At 31.3% G+C, this 18489-nt stretch overlaps 1 protein-coding gene across 1 annotated transcript; it reads right to left on the bottom strand.

Moving 5' to 3' along the window:
- Positions 1-13478: 13478 nt before the first annotated feature.
- Positions 13479-18242, bottom strand: LOC146995646 (52 kDa repressor of the inhibitor of the protein kinase-like). Its single transcript, XM_085821567.1, has 3 exons — positions 18085-18242; positions 17349-17444; positions 13479-16104 (listed from the first exon to the last, which is right to left on the bottom strand). The coding sequence occupies exons 1-3, from the start codon at positions 18237-18239 to the stop codon at positions 15876-15878; spliced, it is 480 nt and encodes a 159-aa protein (XP_085677693.1). The 5' UTR covers positions 18240-18242; the 3' UTR covers positions 13479-15875.
- Between the last annotated feature and the right edge of the window lie 247 nt (positions 18243-18489).

Raw genomic sequence — 18489 nt, 5'->3', positions numbered from 1 at the left:
GTGGAACTAGTAGTTTGCCGGATACAATGTGTAATGACGCGAAAGAATATAGTTCTGTAGAACTTCCTGCATTATTCCGTAATAAACAGTACTATTTCCTAATTTTTTCTTTATCTAATTAATTAATTAATAGGGAAATAATTAAATAATGCCGAATTCATTTTTAATGAAATGTAAAATTTTGCATGTATGGGACGACCACCTTCCGTCCAATATTTCTGAGAATATAAACAAATTTTGGAATCTTAGAGTATCAGTAAATAAATATATAGAATATCGCCTCTCAAACGACCACTTCTGAAAGTGACCAATAGTTCTGAGATTATAAATAAATATTGATATTAAGCATTATTTCTATAAGACGACCATCTCTATATAAGACCAAAGTTTCTAGAATCTTGGATAGTCATCAGAGATGTATCTTTACTGCGAAATTATCGCACGACTGTAATTCAATATCAATAACAGATCGCACGATTGAAAAACATTTTCTGTCCTGTAATTAGAGGGGAAATTTTTTCCTTATGAGGTATTTCTCCCGCTTTCCTAGCGTGCCTTCGTGGTGTAGTGGTTCGCGAACGGGCTGGCTGCATGGGTGTTTTCGTTGTTTTCCCGACGTGTAACGTGTATACGAGCCAGTTCCCCTTAGAAAGTCCTCCACGAAGACATCCCTCCCCTTAGGCAGATAGCCCTAGTGTGCTTTGCCATAATTAAATACACCACCACCACACCTAGCGTGTCTTCGTGGTGTAGTGGTTCTGCACAGTGGGCCGGTATTCCAGAGGTCTGTCCTTCGATTCCCGGCGAAGGCAGTTGCTAATTTTTCATGTTTCCTGCTTCCAAAAAAATACCTAATGTCTCTATACCCAAATTTAAAAAAAAAATCGTTTCCGTAATTAAATATATATATATCTAATTATATATATATATATATATATTACTTATTTTGCAGCATATTGCGCAAGATGTTTTCTAGACCAAAATTAGTTTTTCAAAATTGTAATTACTACCTTGCTTGATATATTATATCTAATTTTACCTATATTTGTAGTAGGGTTTGTAATCTGTAAGTAATTATACATGTAATTTATACATTTTTTATAAAAAAAGTATATGTTATTTAGAATTTTGCAAATATTCTAGAAAATGCTAATCCATTGAAAAAAAAATCTTTTCCATGACTAAATAAATTTTTAAAAACGTTAGAAAAAATAGCAGTTAAAATTAATAACAAAATAACAAGAATAAATCATCAATCATATCAATATTTTTAATGTATCAATATTTTAATGTTTAGAAACAACTTAGTAAAATACATATGAAAAATAAAATAATGTGCAAGTTTTAGATGTGCAATGTCAAAAAATTAAAACTGGTAAATTTGAGAACAAATATCCTCAAAATGTTTGACAAGGAAAGTCCTCAGGACATCTGAGAATCAACATTTTCAGGACATCCTGTCATATCCCGGGACATAGCGACTTAAATAAGACATCCTCAGGATGTTAAATTACGATCTCCTCATGACATCTGAGAATCAACCTCCTTAGGACATCCTAAGTATGTCCCGGGATATTGCGACTTAAATGGGACATCCTGAGGATGTTTTGTGCTATGGGGGGAGTTGTCTCTTTTACAGTATTTTAATATATTGTCTCAACCTGACCATCCTTACAAACTGTATTTATTTGATGATAGCTGTGACCTTTTATTTGAAGCACGTCCATCTTGTATGCCTTATTTTCCTGTCAGGATTCGTTCTCTAATTGAAGAATTCTCCTTATCTGATATGTCCCCACAAGCAGGACAGCATTTTCAGATCCCACCTTGGGAAAATGCACAAATCCAGCTTCTTGACATTTTCCACAGTTACGGAAAAACAACGACTAATGACATCATATACAGACAAATTTTTGCTGAGCACAGGCGTAATTATAGCAGTTATCTTCCCATATATACGGATGGATGTAAGTCAACTTGTCACACTGGGATGTCCTGTATAATTGGTGACCACTTGGAGGGCAGACGTTTACACGACGCCTCCTTGGTCTTAACCACTGAACTGACTGCTATCTATTATGCGCTTTTGTACATCTCAACGCTTTACTATAAATATTTCATTATATATACAGACTCCTACAGTGCACTAAAAGCTTTAGAATCCATTTCAAGCCCCGACAATCCTGTGATAGTGGATGTATTGAAGCTAAATATTAAATTAAGAAGTCGTGGATATGAAATTCTGTACTGCTGGGTCCCTGGACATGCAGGAATAAAAGGCAACGAGCTGGCAGACATCACAGCAAAATCTGCTGTTGAAACGTCTGACCGCCTCATCCCTTTTAGAGATATCTGTTGTGCCATCAAAGGGAAGATCAGATATAAATGGCAACAACTTTGGGACATTCAGATACATAACAAGTTGAGAAGGGTGAAGGCTAAAATAGAGCATTGGCACACTACTTGCAATCGTAAGGAACAAGTTCTTTTAACTCGCCTTAGAATTGGTCACACTAGAGTAACACATAACTACCTTTTGAAAGCTGAAAACGAGCCTGTTTGTGCAAATTGTAATGTTTGTCTATCTGTCTATCACATTTTAATTGAATGTCCATATTTTAATAATCTTCGTGAGAAGTATTTTAATAGCTTCGACCTGCCTCTCGACCGTTTAATCGGAAGAGAGGTCAATACCAATTTGTTTGACTACCTGAAAGAAACAGGTTTCTATTATTTAATTTGATTTTTGTCTTGAGATTTTATGTTAGAATTTTAATGAATCAGATATTTTAAGATTTTATATCTATATTGCATATGTCATTATCTGAATCATAATCAACATTTTCATCCCACCATTTCACTATCTTTTTATGCTGAAATACGAATCCTGCGTTTGGCGCATATGGCCTATAGAGCTTTGCGCCATAAATCTACTACTACCACTACCACTTTTACTCTATTTGCGACAAATAACGCCCAATGGTCATCTCTTTGGATCCAAGAAAGAGCAGTACTCGAATCAGTCCAATAGTTCCTTGGAACGTTGTCTAATTTGAGTGTTTGTAAAGCAAGAGCTGCGAGTCTGACTCCTACACAGCAGGATAATAATTCTAGACGATTTATGGTCATTTTCCTTAATGGACTCTCTCTACTTTTGGCTAGAAGAAAATACACCGATACATTTTCACTTGTTTCTTTTCTTAAATAAGTTACACTATCAGGTTCAATGTTCCTTCTAACCTTCTTCGGGAGCATACAAGGACCTGACTCGGAACAGAGAGCTTACTAAAGCTATGTTCACTAATTGTGGTAAGTAGACAGGATACAGACGAAGGGTATACAAAACCCTTTATTTTTCTCTATATACAATAACTTCCGTACTTCGGAATACACTGACCCGCCACTCGGGGTCTAACGTAAAAGTATAAAAATAAAACTAAACTCTAATTTAACTTTAGAATGATACACGTGGAAGATTGGCCTTATAATAACAGGAAGCGTATGTAGCACAGAGACTGTGAACACTACAATACGTTTAATTTATCAAGAGGATTAAAACCTCTGGCCTGGAAGGCAAACAGCAACTGCGTAACTTCTAAGGTAAGCGGCCTGCGCTGACTCACTGCTTCCTCTCTTTCGCTTGGCAAAAAGGCCACACTTAAATACTTGGCGTTCGCCAGACAAACTTTGCATAAAAACCTTCACGCTTATAATTCTGGCCGGAAGTAGAAAATAAGAAGTGATAGTAAAGATTTAAAATAAAATAAACGTTAGTAAAACTTAAGATCCTTACAACACATCCTTAGGCTTGTTTACTTGCGTCACAGAACGTATGAAGACTAAGACTTTCATTTCCATTTATATCTAAAGCCCTTGGAATTCTAATACTGGATAAAAGTGACAAATCATCAATCCACGAATAGAACTCTTTTCCTAAGTCTTCGGGTATATTTGTATCCCAACCAATTTTTAACAACCATGTCTTTTGTATGAGTAGTTTAGGTGCTAGCGTTATAGGGCAGAGAAAACCCATGGGGTCGAAATTGCGATGTACCGCAGACAATATATTTCTTCTAGTAAGATTTACTGGTTTGTAAGTATCAGTCTTCACCTCACAGAAAAGGCTATCAACTTCCTTATCCCATAAAATTCCCAATACAGGAGTAGGTTCTATACTGTCTTCAGATTTCAAAAGAGAGGGTGTGCTCCCACCCTCTCAAATCGAATGACGCAGAATGTAATATCTGTTTCGATTCCTCGATGAATCGCATAAGTGTTTCTTCATCAGGAACAGATGTAATTCAATTATCTACGTAGAATGATTCTTTTAAATTTTCCGCTGTTTCAGGATATTTAGATGAATTTAGATCAATGTGGTGGCTTAATACAGCAGCCAATAAAAGTGGACTGCAATTCAATCCAAAAACAACGCGTTTATGTCTAAAAACTCTAAGTTCCTCCTTGTCAAAGTCTTTCCACCATAAAAATCGTAAGAATCTCGATCACTCTTATTCTCTGACATTTGCAAAAAAGCATTTCTTATGTCTAAAATAACCCCTATTCTATTCTTGCGAAATCTTAAAATTATAGGAATAATTTGTTCCAGCAAATTTGGACCCTTTTCTAGGCAATCATTAAGTGAGCGCGAATTTTTGTCTTTACGGGAAGCATCAAATACCGGTCGCAATTTCGTGGTCGAAGTTTCTTTGAATACCCCTTTATGTGGTAAATAGTGACACTGATTATTCATTTCGTGTTCAGGGACTTCTTCTATAATTCCTTCATTTAACCAATCTGTGAAAACATTTTCGTAATCCTCGAATTTGCCTTTTCGTATCAACCGGTGTGTCGTACTGTTTAAACGCTGTCTAGCAATATCCAAATTTTGACTTAAACAGTCCTTTTCTGTTACCCAAGGCAACTGAACCTCATATCTTCCCTCTTTAAAGGTAACAGTTTCGTTAAAATGATTCAATGCGGCAATTTCCATTTCCTTTCTACATTTTGTTTCAACAGGGTCTTGAATTCCCAATAAATCTAATTTCCACAACTTTTCAATCTTCACTCTAAACCTCGCAGGGTGGGATTTGGAGGGTGACAGCAGTTTTCGCTCCGTTTCGTGTCAAACAACGCAAATTTACTGTCTTGGTAGCAGAACATGTTTCCTACTTGCAATAATAACCTTGGATAAGGGAGTGAATTGAAGGAGCAGGACGACCCCCTCTCTTGCCATTGTCCACCCAGACTGACCAAACAAGTTTGCTAAGTCAAAGAACGTTCTTTGGCTAAGCGCCATTTCAAGCGAGGACAGTCGTAACAATGGATACAGCTCCTTCACCAAAAGTAAGTTCGCTTTTAAAATATATATACGATTATTTCTTAATATAAATATCTTAATTATTATAAATTATAGTTAGATTTATGTGTCAAAATTTAAGTATGTAATAAAAAGTAGTTTTAGTTTGCTCTTTTTTTTTTTTTAGGTGTCTGTAGATTTGCTTTAAGAGTGCAATGCTGTAACGTAGTTTTATTTATTACGTACTGCTAACACAATAAAAGCTGTACGTATGGATGGTACTTTTTGTAAATAATTCTTAACATTATTTTTATTTTTGAACAATTTACACAAAGCTATCGAGTTTAATTATTTAAATTTAGTTTTGCATGCATTCCTATTTCAAATAGGAAGAACAGCGGTGGAAAAAAAAATGCATACTAAAGTTTTGATTTTTTTTATAACACAAGTGTGAAAATTATTTGGTAGTATTGCAAGAAATAAAAACCGTGTATTTTACTGAATTTCCTATTGAAGTCATATCGTTTTCAGCTTCTAGTAGTTTTTAATAGATTTTTAACTTTCATTTTTTATAAATTCTGCTTATAGTTTGTGACAATAAAATTCACTTACTGTTGCAAAGCTGAATTTTTCCAAAATATAAATACTAGCACTACCTGGGTCATATCAGCATTCTAAAACATATATTTTTGCAAATATGTTATTATTCTCGAGAGTGTAGGTGTAGCTAAGGCCTCTTGAACATTCAAAAGTCCAGGAGGCCAATAAAGCTGCTAAGACGGCTTTCCGTTTACGATTTAAAAAAAAAATCTTGCATTCTTTAAAAAAGACTGAAAGCTTCAGATTTTAAATTACGTCCAAAGAGGCGTTTTTTTAACATTTTGTGTGTTACCTTTATTTATTAAATATCATGTTCTTCGCACTTAAACCATAATAACATTCAACAGCAATATCGCAAAATAATTTTAAAATGAACATATCTTTAGAATTTCCAATACAGAGTCTCGCGAGCTGGAGATATTTTTTTTTTTTTTTTTTTTTTACTCGTACAGTCTTGCCATTGCTCGCTTTGAAATCGTTTACTTTGTTAATCAAAAATTCGTTGAAGTATTACAAAATATTAAATAATAAAGCAAATAATAAAACCGATTTCAAATTCAAATTAGGGCTTCCACATGCCCATATTCTATAGAAGATTACCTTATTCAAATTTTGTTGGCTCTAGGTACCGTTGTTTTATTACAACGCGAGAAACATACATACATTCATGCAGATTCTTCATTATTTAATTTCTTTAAATATAATGTTTGGTGGCAGCAATTTGAAATGAAACATATCGGGAATCGATGCAAAATGCCAAAACGAAATTAACAGTCCTTCTGGGAGAATTGCCTCTTTGGACTAAAAAAAAACCCAGCTATTTAAAAAAATAATAAGTTTTGATTTTCTGATGACAAACTGAAAACTATTGTATTATTAAATATTCCAGGTAATTCATGCAGATAACTTTTTAATGAGAATTCATTTTCAATCAAAGACCAAGCATAAAATTTTAGTACCTTGTCCATTCTACATAGGTTCTATATTCCTAATACTTGTGCCACAGCAAATTGTCAAATTTATCTGTCCTTTGTCTTTTTTTTTTAAACTGTAGCACAATAAAATACTTTTTTTTTTTCAGGAGGCATTACATGAAAGTTCAAAATTATCAGATTTTTATAACTGCAAGAAGTTCCCGAAGATGTTGTTAATGTCCTAATCCTAAAAGGAAATTTTATTTTCTACTCTGTTTTAAATTAAAAACTATACCTAGTCCGGATTTTTGAAAATTCCAGATATTCAGTTGACTTTATATGCTATATAAATGTATTTATTTTATGCTAAATATGTATTTACTGACAAATATACGTATATGCCAATATATAATATGTACACCAAATGTTTATTTCTTTAAATGCAAATAAGAAAAATTAAAAAAACAGTATTTATTTTTTAAAAATGTAAGGCATGTTTGTTCAGACTTAATTAAATAATAAAATTCGTATATGTCTAAACATTTTTATTTCAACTGAAACAAAACGACTTTTTTATATGTAAGCCTTAAAACCTAAATGTTTGATGCATTTTTATTTTATAATATGAAAATTAAGTAATATTGCCTTATATTTGTGGCAGCAACTATCATATTTAAAAAATTAACTTATTTTATTAACAGATAATAGAATGCACAATTAAAAAACAGCTTCCCCTCCCTTCTATTGCGGGAGAAAACCTAATTCGAAATACACCCATATGCGGTCAGGTCGTAAATTTAGAACCCCCTTTTCCCCGGGGGGGGCTGAAAAGTAGGGGATAATCTTGCTCCTGCTCTTGACAAAATGTGGGGGTCGTTTAAACATCTAACTTCTCTACATTCCGTTTTATACAGAGGAAAATACAAATTGAATTCTTCGAATGAATGCAATTTTGTACAATGAAAATGTATTACTTAACGATAAACTGTAAGATAAATAACATTTTTTTTTTAAGCCATAGGTGTAGAAAGACAGATATTTGTTACACGAATGAATTTGTAGTAAATATTGAGTTTTTCATTTCGAATGCTATGTTCCATGTATGCGAAGTAGCTGAGTATGTGAGATAATAGTCATAACCGAATAACTTTCAACCTTTTCACGGCTAAGGACTGTTTCTCAATTACATTGTGGTCGCTGCTTTTTGGTTAATTTTCTAATGACATATAAAGAATATTCTATATATGTCCTTAGAAAGTATATAAAGAATAACTGTTTAGTATATAAAGAATAACTGTTTTTATTTGAGACTTATGAATAAAATAACGCAAACTAGACTGCAGAAAATTCTTAAGATTGAAGTTAAATAATACTGAAAAATACATTATTGATGCACTTTTGTGTTTTATATGTAGTAGTATTAACTACTACTATAATCCTTAAATGGAATCCTTAAATTATATATATCTATGTATAGGTATATATAAATGGAATCACAACGGCCTAGACTACTTCTTGGAAAAGAATAATATTATATCGCCTTATCAAAGCGGTTTTCGAAAGGGAAGAACGACTGTAGATAATATGCTTCTTTTAGAGACATCTATTCGAAAAGCCTTTGTCAGTTTTTCTCAATGTCAAAGAATATTGAGACAAGTCATCTTGGATCAATATTCTTTGACATTGAGAAAGCTTACGATAAGGCATGGAGATACGGTATACTTCCGGATCTTCACGAGAGTGGCTTGCGCGGCAACCTACCAATTTTCATTCAGAATTTCGTGAATACTAGGACTTTTCAAGTAAGGATTGGCTCTGTTCTGTCAGATGTTTTTGAACAGGAAGAAGGTGTGCCTCAAGGCTGTGTGCTAAGTGTAACCCTGTTCATTTTAAAAATAAATTCTGTATTAAAAGAACTTCCTCCCACCATCTTGGGATCACTATATGTAGATGATTTACAAATTAGTTGTCGAGGGGCAGACATGAGATACATAGAGAGGAGGCAAATGCAGATGTTTATTACCATACGTATATTTACGTAATATCGATATAAATAGTTAGTTAGGTTTCGTACATATATAATTTATTTTTATATTTGTATTTTTTGTATTAGATTCAGTATTGTATACGTATCTGAAGTTTAATTTGTTCTCTTTTTGGGTTACGACTTTAAGTGAGAAAGAATTGTTAGGGCCTTCATAGGGATTACATTATATACAATCAGTTACGATCCGACTTTTCCTTTCTTTTAATCATTATATATATTGAAATACTACTTGATAAGTATACATAAAGTATAGCAGGTTTTAAGGTACTTATTTATATATCTATTGTTTGATCTGGTTTGTTTGATTATAGCAAAGCATTCGACGGTTATTTGCCTAAGGGTAAAGGTGTCTCGTAGAGAACTTTCTAAGCAAAACTGACTCTTATGCACGTTACACGTGGGGAAAACCTCGAAAACGCCAATACAGCCATCCCCGTCGATCCGGATTCGAACCCCGGATCGACCTGCCAGAGTTCAACGACTTTACAGCTCAGCCGCTAGTGAGCCCCCCCCCCGCACACACACATCCACACATATACATTAAATAGTATTTACATGTCGTTTATAAAGTATAATTGAGTGCAATTTAATCATAAAGAGTTAGAAAATATTCTACGGAATTACTTCACTTCGTAGACTTTTTGTTAAGCTTCACCATATTTCTTAAAGAGAATCTCAATGCTAGTTCTATTTCCAAGCTGTTTATGTACCTTATTTTTCATGCTTTGAATTATATTTAGAAAATTATTTCACTTGTTTATAGCTGAAAATGCAGTTTTTTTTATTGAAGAATTAAAGGGTAAGAAGAGAATTATGTCCTTTTCTAATTATTCTTGAAGCATTTAAATTTTTTTTAAAAAAAGCGCACATTAATACGGATCACTGAACTAAAGTGCTCGATACAGGACAGATTAATTAGCTACTAAATTTTGATTTTCGTTGTGTAAAAATGAATTCATCTGCATTCTATAAGAAAGTAAATATTCAAAAGATGTTTTTTTTTCCTATTCTCGCAGTCATAATATTATTCTTAAATATTCAGCTAATTCATATTCAAATATTCCAATCCATTACAATAAGTAATAAATCGATACAGTAAATAAATAATTAAAATCAATTAAAATTCCATTTAATTGATTTTAATTGCCATTTTCCCTCTGATAAACCCCTCTTTAGAGTTCAATAGCAGTCGATCAGCTTTTGTTAGGGGTTCATTTTTCTTTATGGTATGCTTACGTTATATATGTATGTATTATGCATTGCTCATACTTGTCAATTGCAGCTTTTAATATCTTTTGGAAAATCTTTTGGAAAAAAATCAATATGAGAATCCAGAAAATGATTCTTAGCGACGCTAAAACTATTATTACTAGGCGCTCTCATGCCACAGTGTTTAAAAAAAAATCCCATTGTTTAAAGGTAGATTCTATGCTCATATTTTAGTCTAAAATTAAAAGCTGCGAGTCAAAATTAAGGGGGTTGCTCTTAGAAAGCCTCAATTAGAAGTAGTTATATGAAATGTTAATCAATACTTATAATCTTACGGATTAAACACTTATTCACTATTTGATCACGTGTATGGCAAACAGATATTCGTCATTCATAAAGAAAAGAAAGGTGAATCAAAATGAGTTATATTCTTGTTTTTCCAACTGAAAAACCTTTTAAGATACTATCGGGTTTTATTTTTAAATTATTCCAGTAATAATCAGAACAATGGGGGCCATTATTCTTAACTATAATTTACTAATGCAAATCCTATTTTGGTTTCAAATGGCTTTCATTAATTACGGTAATGATATGGATATTTAGCAATCTATTACACTGATACGTTTATGTACTATTTTATTAAAAAAGCGTATTTATTAATTACCTCAGTTTTTGTACTGATAAGCAATAAACTATTATAATATGAAAGAACAAAAGAAATAAAAACAATTGTTTCCTGATATTTGGGAAAATTTCACCAGGTAATATATATAAGAAGTATCTGTATTTGTTTTTAAACGAAATGAAAAACAATGCGTTGTATAGTTTGAAAGATAAATTAAACAGCTTATACTCAAAGAACGCAACTCGTAATTTGCGATATAGATGAATACTTCATGATATAGTACTTTAACACAGTATAATGTGAAACGAAACAGCAAGTGTTTTGCACATCTCTAAAAGTCAAAATTGATTTTCACAATCGAATAAAATTTATGACAGTAAGAAATTACTTAAAAGATATTTCTCAGTTTCACAGAATTTTAAAAGCTTTCCTTCACACTTTATCCAGGCTTAGGACTGGCAGAACATAAATCGCTCTGGCGTGTTTAAAAGCATTTTTTGATCTTTTTACTTTATTTACAAAATTACATTATTAAAAAATAACTTTGTACACATTATTACAATAAACATGTATAAAATCGAGGAAATATAAAAGATTTACAAAGCAATCTACGGGTAGAGGTATAAAAAAAAAAAAAAAAAAAAAAAAAGGTGAAAGAAAACAGAAGAGCATTAATCGTAAATTCATTCAAATTTCTGCAAAACAGCTACTGTCCTTAAGAATTTTCTTAAATCTTTAGTTAATTCGTATTCGATGAAGCATTTTTCAATTCTTTCATCAATCCTAATATAATTTTTCCTTCTCCTTTTTCCTACAAGTTTGAGTTCTTTCCTGCAAATCAAAAAATCACTATATTCCGCCTCCTTTTTCAGAGTTGCCACTAGCGTGCGTACTGTAGGATGATGCTTCATTAAAGCATGGTTTAATTTGTTATTCCAGCCCTCAACGGCATTATTTATTCTATGCCGTCTGTTATTACAGTTCCACATTTCTATTGTGACTAATGCATTGTCCATCCACTGATTTACGAAATAATCATAAAACTCTTGAAGTTTGGGGTCTTCTGGCGAATATTCCTGTATCAGAAGCCATCCATCGTCCACATCTTCCAGTTTTAAAACCCAAAGGGCTGCGCACATCCGCAGATGCATTTTAATTTCATAGTTTTCTTTGTATTTCTTCACTAAACCTAAATCTTGTATTTTCCTCCATAAGCACTGATTAAAGTGATAGTTACATCCTGCATTTTTAGCGGAAGGAAATACAGTTCTGAGAGCTAAAATGACTGCTTCTTCAAAATCAGTCATAATTAATGAAGGATTCCAATGTGGAATTGCTTCACATATCATATGGAAGATATATCACACTTTATCTTTCATAAGTCTCCTTCCTTTTATTTGGAAGGAGAGCAAATGCAACGGGAAAAATATTTGTTTCTTCACGGGTGCTCCCAAGATCGGCATGGATAGTAAATAGCTGATGAAATTGCTTTGGGCAGCTTTTAAAAGTGCCATCCGTGAAAAATGTATTGAATCTCTCCATGATTCTTCTTCCGTTCTTACTTGGAACAAGGATTCTGGTATCACTTAAATTGTCGGCTAAAAGAAAGCTTTCTTCATCTGCCATTTTTAATAATTCTTCATGAAGAATAATTTCTTTTGCATTTTTCGGCTCAGCAATCTGGCCTGGGCAGTATGTCTAAATCGATAAAGAGTGTTCTTTATTGAAGAAAACATTGGCACAGCTCTTATAAACTCATTGCTCTTTTGATAAAGTGGACTTCCTCATAAATTTTTTCAATGGATATTGTTTCATTTTCAGCACGTTTCTTAGCGTTGAAAGTACCTTTCATTCCTTCACATTTTGCAATGTTTGGACTGCATTCATGGCGTGAGAGTCTTATTATTTCTGCATCTTTTGTTATAATTCTTCCTCTGCATTTCAATTTCTTTTCATTCAGGCAAGTCCAAGTAATCGAATTATTTTTATTTGTCCTGTATCTTCGATACTGATGTCCTTCATATAGTAGGCATTCTTTGCCTTTTGAAGTTTGAATAATTTCCATCTATTTTCCAAGACACTCTACGAATCCACGCAACGTTCAAGAACAACTCCAGAAATGTAGGGGCGAGTGTAAGACAGGGGATGAAGACAGAATGCAATAAACCCTCCTTGGAAACCAATCGTTACTCGGACTCTGTCCGTAACATCTTTGACATCACAAAGACTTGGACTATCAAGTCACAATCACCTAAGTTTCCGTTCGGAGAGTGAAAGCTTCCATAGACGCAATGTAAACTTGTTTCGCCTCTGCGCCGCTATATCGAGGAGCCACGGCTGCTATGCAGTGAAACAGCAGCGCAGGGTGGAATTTAAATAGCGCAGTCCGAGGAGATAGTAATTTTTTTTACTTTGAAATTCCTCAAAATGTTTTATTTTCATACATTTCAGATAAATTGTGTAGCTGATCTTTTATCTTCTAATCTTTAATCGTCTAGATGTTTCGCATAGAACATCCTAAAATTCAATTGCAAAATAAATGAATAAATAAATAAATTTTATTATTTTTATATTCCTTATTTTACCCCTTAACTCTTCTTTCTGTAAACTCACAGAATTGTTATTCTTTTGATATAATATCTAGCATTAATTTATAACTAACATCAGAATTAATAGAAAACAAAATTAACTACTGCTGTGATGTTAGATTTCTAACAAATCTGCAATTAATTACATAAATAACGCTATTTTTCTTTTCATATCAAGCATATTATTAAATATTAAAACAAAGAATAACACATTTGAGGTAAAAAAAATGATTTTTATTAACATTTCTCAAGTTTTAGAATATACATATGCAAAATAATTTTAAGCATCTTCACAAATACCAAGACATTTTTTAGACAATTATTTGGAATGACCATTATGAAAACAATGAGCAAATTTTGCAGCCAAGAACCAAAAGCATTTCACTTAAATTAACAAATACAAAATTACACTTAAAAGGCCTTTTAAAGAATTTCACATAAATTATTAAAATAAGTGATTTCATTACTTTTTCATAAAATATTCAATACTTACATTTATTAATACAAGATTAAATACTGAACTTAAAAATCAAACCTTCCAGGTGTTATTAAAACCTGGGAAGAAATTTTATAAATAATCCACTGAATCAAATAAATATTGTTGCAGCTCATCCTGATGAAGATTATTTCAAATTATGAAATTAGAAATTGATTTTTTTAAATAGCAATTACAAAAATGACTATTTTCCATCTTCACTATACATATCATAATTCTAAAAATGCTGTAGCTTGGATTTTACATAATTTTAATTTTGCAAAAATCTATTTAATCCCGAATTATTCGACCAATGAGTACATTTAATTCTGTAAGCTTCAAAAAGAAGAAACACATACCATATAATTCATAATAAATTTTTATAACTCCATATTTAAAATTTTATGAGCAAAATTTGCATGATAACTAACTGAAACAAAAAAAAATAATTAAAAACAATTACAGGTACCCCTAAATAAATTGAAAACACTGAATTCATTATAATTATCTGACCTCAAAAAAAAATTAAAATAAAATTAAAAAAATTACCAAGAAATTTTAATTATTTGGAATGACTATTATGAAAACAAAGAGTCAAAAGCATTTCACTTAAATTAACAAATACAAGATTACATTTAAAATGTCTTATAAAAGTTGCACAAAAATGATTAAAATAACTAATTTCATTCTCTTGGTCCATAAAATATTCAATACTTCTCACATTTATTAATATAAGATTAAATACTTAACTTGAAAATCAAACCTATAGGTATTAAGCCGTTTTGTAAATAATCCACTGAATCAAATAAATATTTTTGCAGCTCATCCTGATGAAGATTATTTCAAATTATGAAATTAGAACTTAATTCTTTTAAGTAGCAATTACAAAAAATGCCTACTTTCTACCTTCACTATACATATAATAATTCTAAAAATGCTGTATGCTTGGGCTTGGATTTTACATAATTTTAATTTTGCCAAAAATCTATTTAATAAAGAATTATTTGACCAATGAGTACATTTAATTCTGTAAGCTTAAAAAAGAAGAAAACACATACTATGCAACACATAATGAATTTTTATGAATCCATATTTTAAATTTTACAAGCAAAATTTGCATATAACTAACCAAAACAGAAAAAATAATTAAAAACAATTAAAAGTACCCCTAAATAAATTGAAAACACTGAAATACATTACAATTATCTGACCTCAACTTTAAAGAAGGAAAAAAAAAGAGAAATTTTAATTATTTGGAATGACCATTATGAAAAAAGAGCAAAGTTTGCAACCAAAAGCCAAAAGCATTTCACTTAAATTAACAAATACAAGATTACATTTAAAAAGTCTTACATAAGTTGCACATAAATTACTAAAATAACTAATTTCATTCTTTTTGTTCATAAAATATTCAATACTTCTCACATTTATTAATATAAGATTAAATACTTAACTTGAAAATCAAACCTATAGGTATTAAGAAGTTTTGTAAATAATCCACTGAATCAAATAAATATTGCTGCAGCTCATCCTGATGAAGATTGTTTCAAATTATGAAATTAGAAATTAATTCTTTTAAATAGCAATTGCAAGAAATGCCTATTTTCCACCTTCACTATACATATAATAATTCTAAAAATGCTGTATGCTTGGATTTTACATAATTTTAATTTTGCCAAAAATCAACAGTCAATATTCCGACTAATAACCGTCAATTTTGTTGTACAGCATTCTTTGAGCATAACATGACAGGCGATCCAAACCATCAATTTTGTTGCACAGTATTCTTTGAGCATAACATGACAGGTGATCCACTATTATTGACGAGTTATTTCTTAGATAGTGCTATTGTTAAGCATATTGAAATAATAACAATAAACAATGTAGATACCTGTTTGTTCAAAATTTTGTCGGCACTGCACAGGAATGTAAATATCGCATCTTTGGTGAACAGTAATCGTGATCTTTGAAATGTGACGAACATATTAGTGCAGTTTTATACAAATCAGTTGGTGATTTATTTAACAAGTCTTGACAGGCGATGCAAACCATCAATTTTGTTGCACAGTATTCTTTGAGCATAACATGACAGGTGATCCACTATTATTGATGAGTTATTTCTTAGATGGCACTATTGTTAAGCATATTGAAATAATAACAGTAAACACTGTAGATACCTGTTTGTTCAAATTTTGTCGGCACTGCACAGGAATGTAAATATCGCATCTTTGGTGAACAGTAATCATGATCTTTGGAGTATGACGAACATATTAGTGCAGTTTTATACAAATTAGTTGGTGATATATTTAACAAGTCTTGATTACTGCATGCGGGAGCCCATTGTTTTGATCTATAAAAATGAAAACATTAATTTTATATTTTAAATTTCAATAAATCCATTTTCAGTGTTAGTAGAAAAATAGCAAACTAAAAACATTCCTTATACATTAGTTACACAATCTCGAGAAGGGTTATATATTTTTTAAGAACAAACATTAAATTATAATTTAAGGAAAAATTCATGTACATAATATGATTTATTACATTTCTGACATATTTATACTAATTCTCTATTATTTTGATCTATGAAAACAAAAAAAAACAATTTTATTTTCTTTAATTAAAAGAACCTCTTTTCAGTGTTATTAGAAATTTAACCTTGTTAAAAAATTCCTTTTACATTAGTAACAAATTCTGAAACGATTGCATTTCATCTAATTTTATTTTGATGTACGAAAACCAATAATTTTGCAGATATTGTGTTAAATTGTAGTTACCGGTCATAGTATCTAGTTAAACAATTTAGCATTTCTTTGTACAGTTTTGTTAACAATATGACTAAAAAAGGATAAGGCACCAATAAAAAGTACACATTGTTCGTAAAGTGCATATTTAAAATGTTTCCTTCCTTATTCACACTAATATGTAGTGGTTCCCTAAAGTGTTCGTACACTTATGTTTCAGTGAAATAGTGCTGTGAGAATTTTTTAATATCTATAAATTTATCTTAGCAAAACTCTATAAAAGTATTATAAGAATACAGTAAAACTTTGGGGGGAGGGGGGAATTAATAATTAAAAAGTAACAAAAAAGTTACCTCACAAAAATCTTCGTGCACTTTAAAGAAATCTGCAGACACTATTACGAAATATTGCAGTTAAATTTCTGTCAGTTTTTGTAGGATATCCTGCAGCATTCAAGCTTGTAATACATAAATTACAAAAATTATCCTCTAAAATATTAGAAGAAAAAATTTTTAAAAAATTTGGTTTTATTCAAAATCACTTCGAGATATGAGAAAATATTGTGCTTTATAATCAAATTCAATTCCGGGCTACAGCGCATTTTTTACAAATTCTTAAAGTGTATGAACACTTTTGGGAGCAACTGTATCACAAGCACAGTTATCTTGAATATTTACAGAAGAACACTGAACTATTTGTCCATGATGAGGAACACTTAATGGAAAAAAACAAGCTATTTATTTAAATTATTCCAAATACATGAAATATTTGCTTCTCTATCAAAAATTGAGATATATATATATTATTAATTATCAAAGCTTAGTTTCTTTTAAACTTAGAAATGATTTACCTAATAGGATCCTTAGGAAATCTGAAAAATTTCCTGTCTGGTGTTTTTCGAGATGTCCCACAAACACTACAGCGATACCAGGATTTGGGTTGTTTGCTAAGTAAAAGATAGATTGAGTTAGTCTGTTATTCACTAAACCACATCAAATATTGAGAGAAATCAAAATTATATTTTTATAATAATGAATATAAAATTTTCAAAAATAATCATAAAATACGAAAAATTGTATATAACTATCAATATACTACATTAAAAATAGTCTTCAGTGGCCACTAATATTAACTAAGTTTATAAATTTTCTCAGATAAATTATTTGGTAATTATAGCATAAATTTAAAGCTGAAGCATAATACAATTTATTAATAAAATTAATTTATGCAATCATACATGCCATTAGTTGCCGCATTATTATAAATGGCAAATTTATTCCTGATCGCTCGTTTTGTCGTAATATTATTATTAGTTGACTTTAAAGCTTAAAACTCAGTAAAAAAATTTGGAAAGAAATAGCAATATGCCTGCAAAAACTATAGTATTTGTTTGCCATATGATTAATTATATAAATTGAGATTCATATGCTGAAATGCAAAGTTAATATATTAAGAATGAAAATCTAGCTGCTGTGTGATACAATGAGACAAAATATTTTTGGAGCTTGGGAATCAAAATTAATGTACTATACAAAATCAATTTTTAAAATCTATGATAGGTTTTCGAATTAAAAAAGCAAGCTTACCTCACAGAAAGAGAATCGGGTGAATTCCGGTGATCGTCCTTGCGAAACATCCATCTTATGATCAGCTTAAATAACCAGAGAAAAGAACTGAAAAAAACTTTCAACGAACCTCTTCGAACAACGTGGTAAAAGATTGCTAATATGGCTGACGACATGCCGGTTTCTTGCCTGCTATTTCGCACATGCGCAGAAAGGTACGGAGGGTGGATGGATTGCCCCTTTAAAATAAGCTTCAAGGACATACACAGAGTGTCTCTTCAGTCTGGCGAAGCCACATTTGCTTCGGGAAACCTTTACTTCTTCTCCTTAGAGATAGATTCTTTGACTGGAGGTCGAAAGGGACAGTTCTCAGAACCCGCATATTTCCACGTTAGCTAGCTGACCATTTTCACTTAGTACACAGAA

The sequence above is a fragment of the Stegodyphus dumicola genome, chromosome 8 (genome assembly GCF_044657685.1).
Source record: "Stegodyphus dumicola isolate Sdum_Otavi_A_Nest chromosome 8, ASM4465768v1".
Classification (NCBI taxonomy): Eukaryota; Metazoa; Arthropoda; class Arachnida; order Araneae; family Eresidae; genus Stegodyphus; species Stegodyphus dumicola.
The sequence above is the reverse complement of the archived record's forward strand: the minus strand, read 5'-3'. Positions and strand labels throughout refer to the sequence as shown.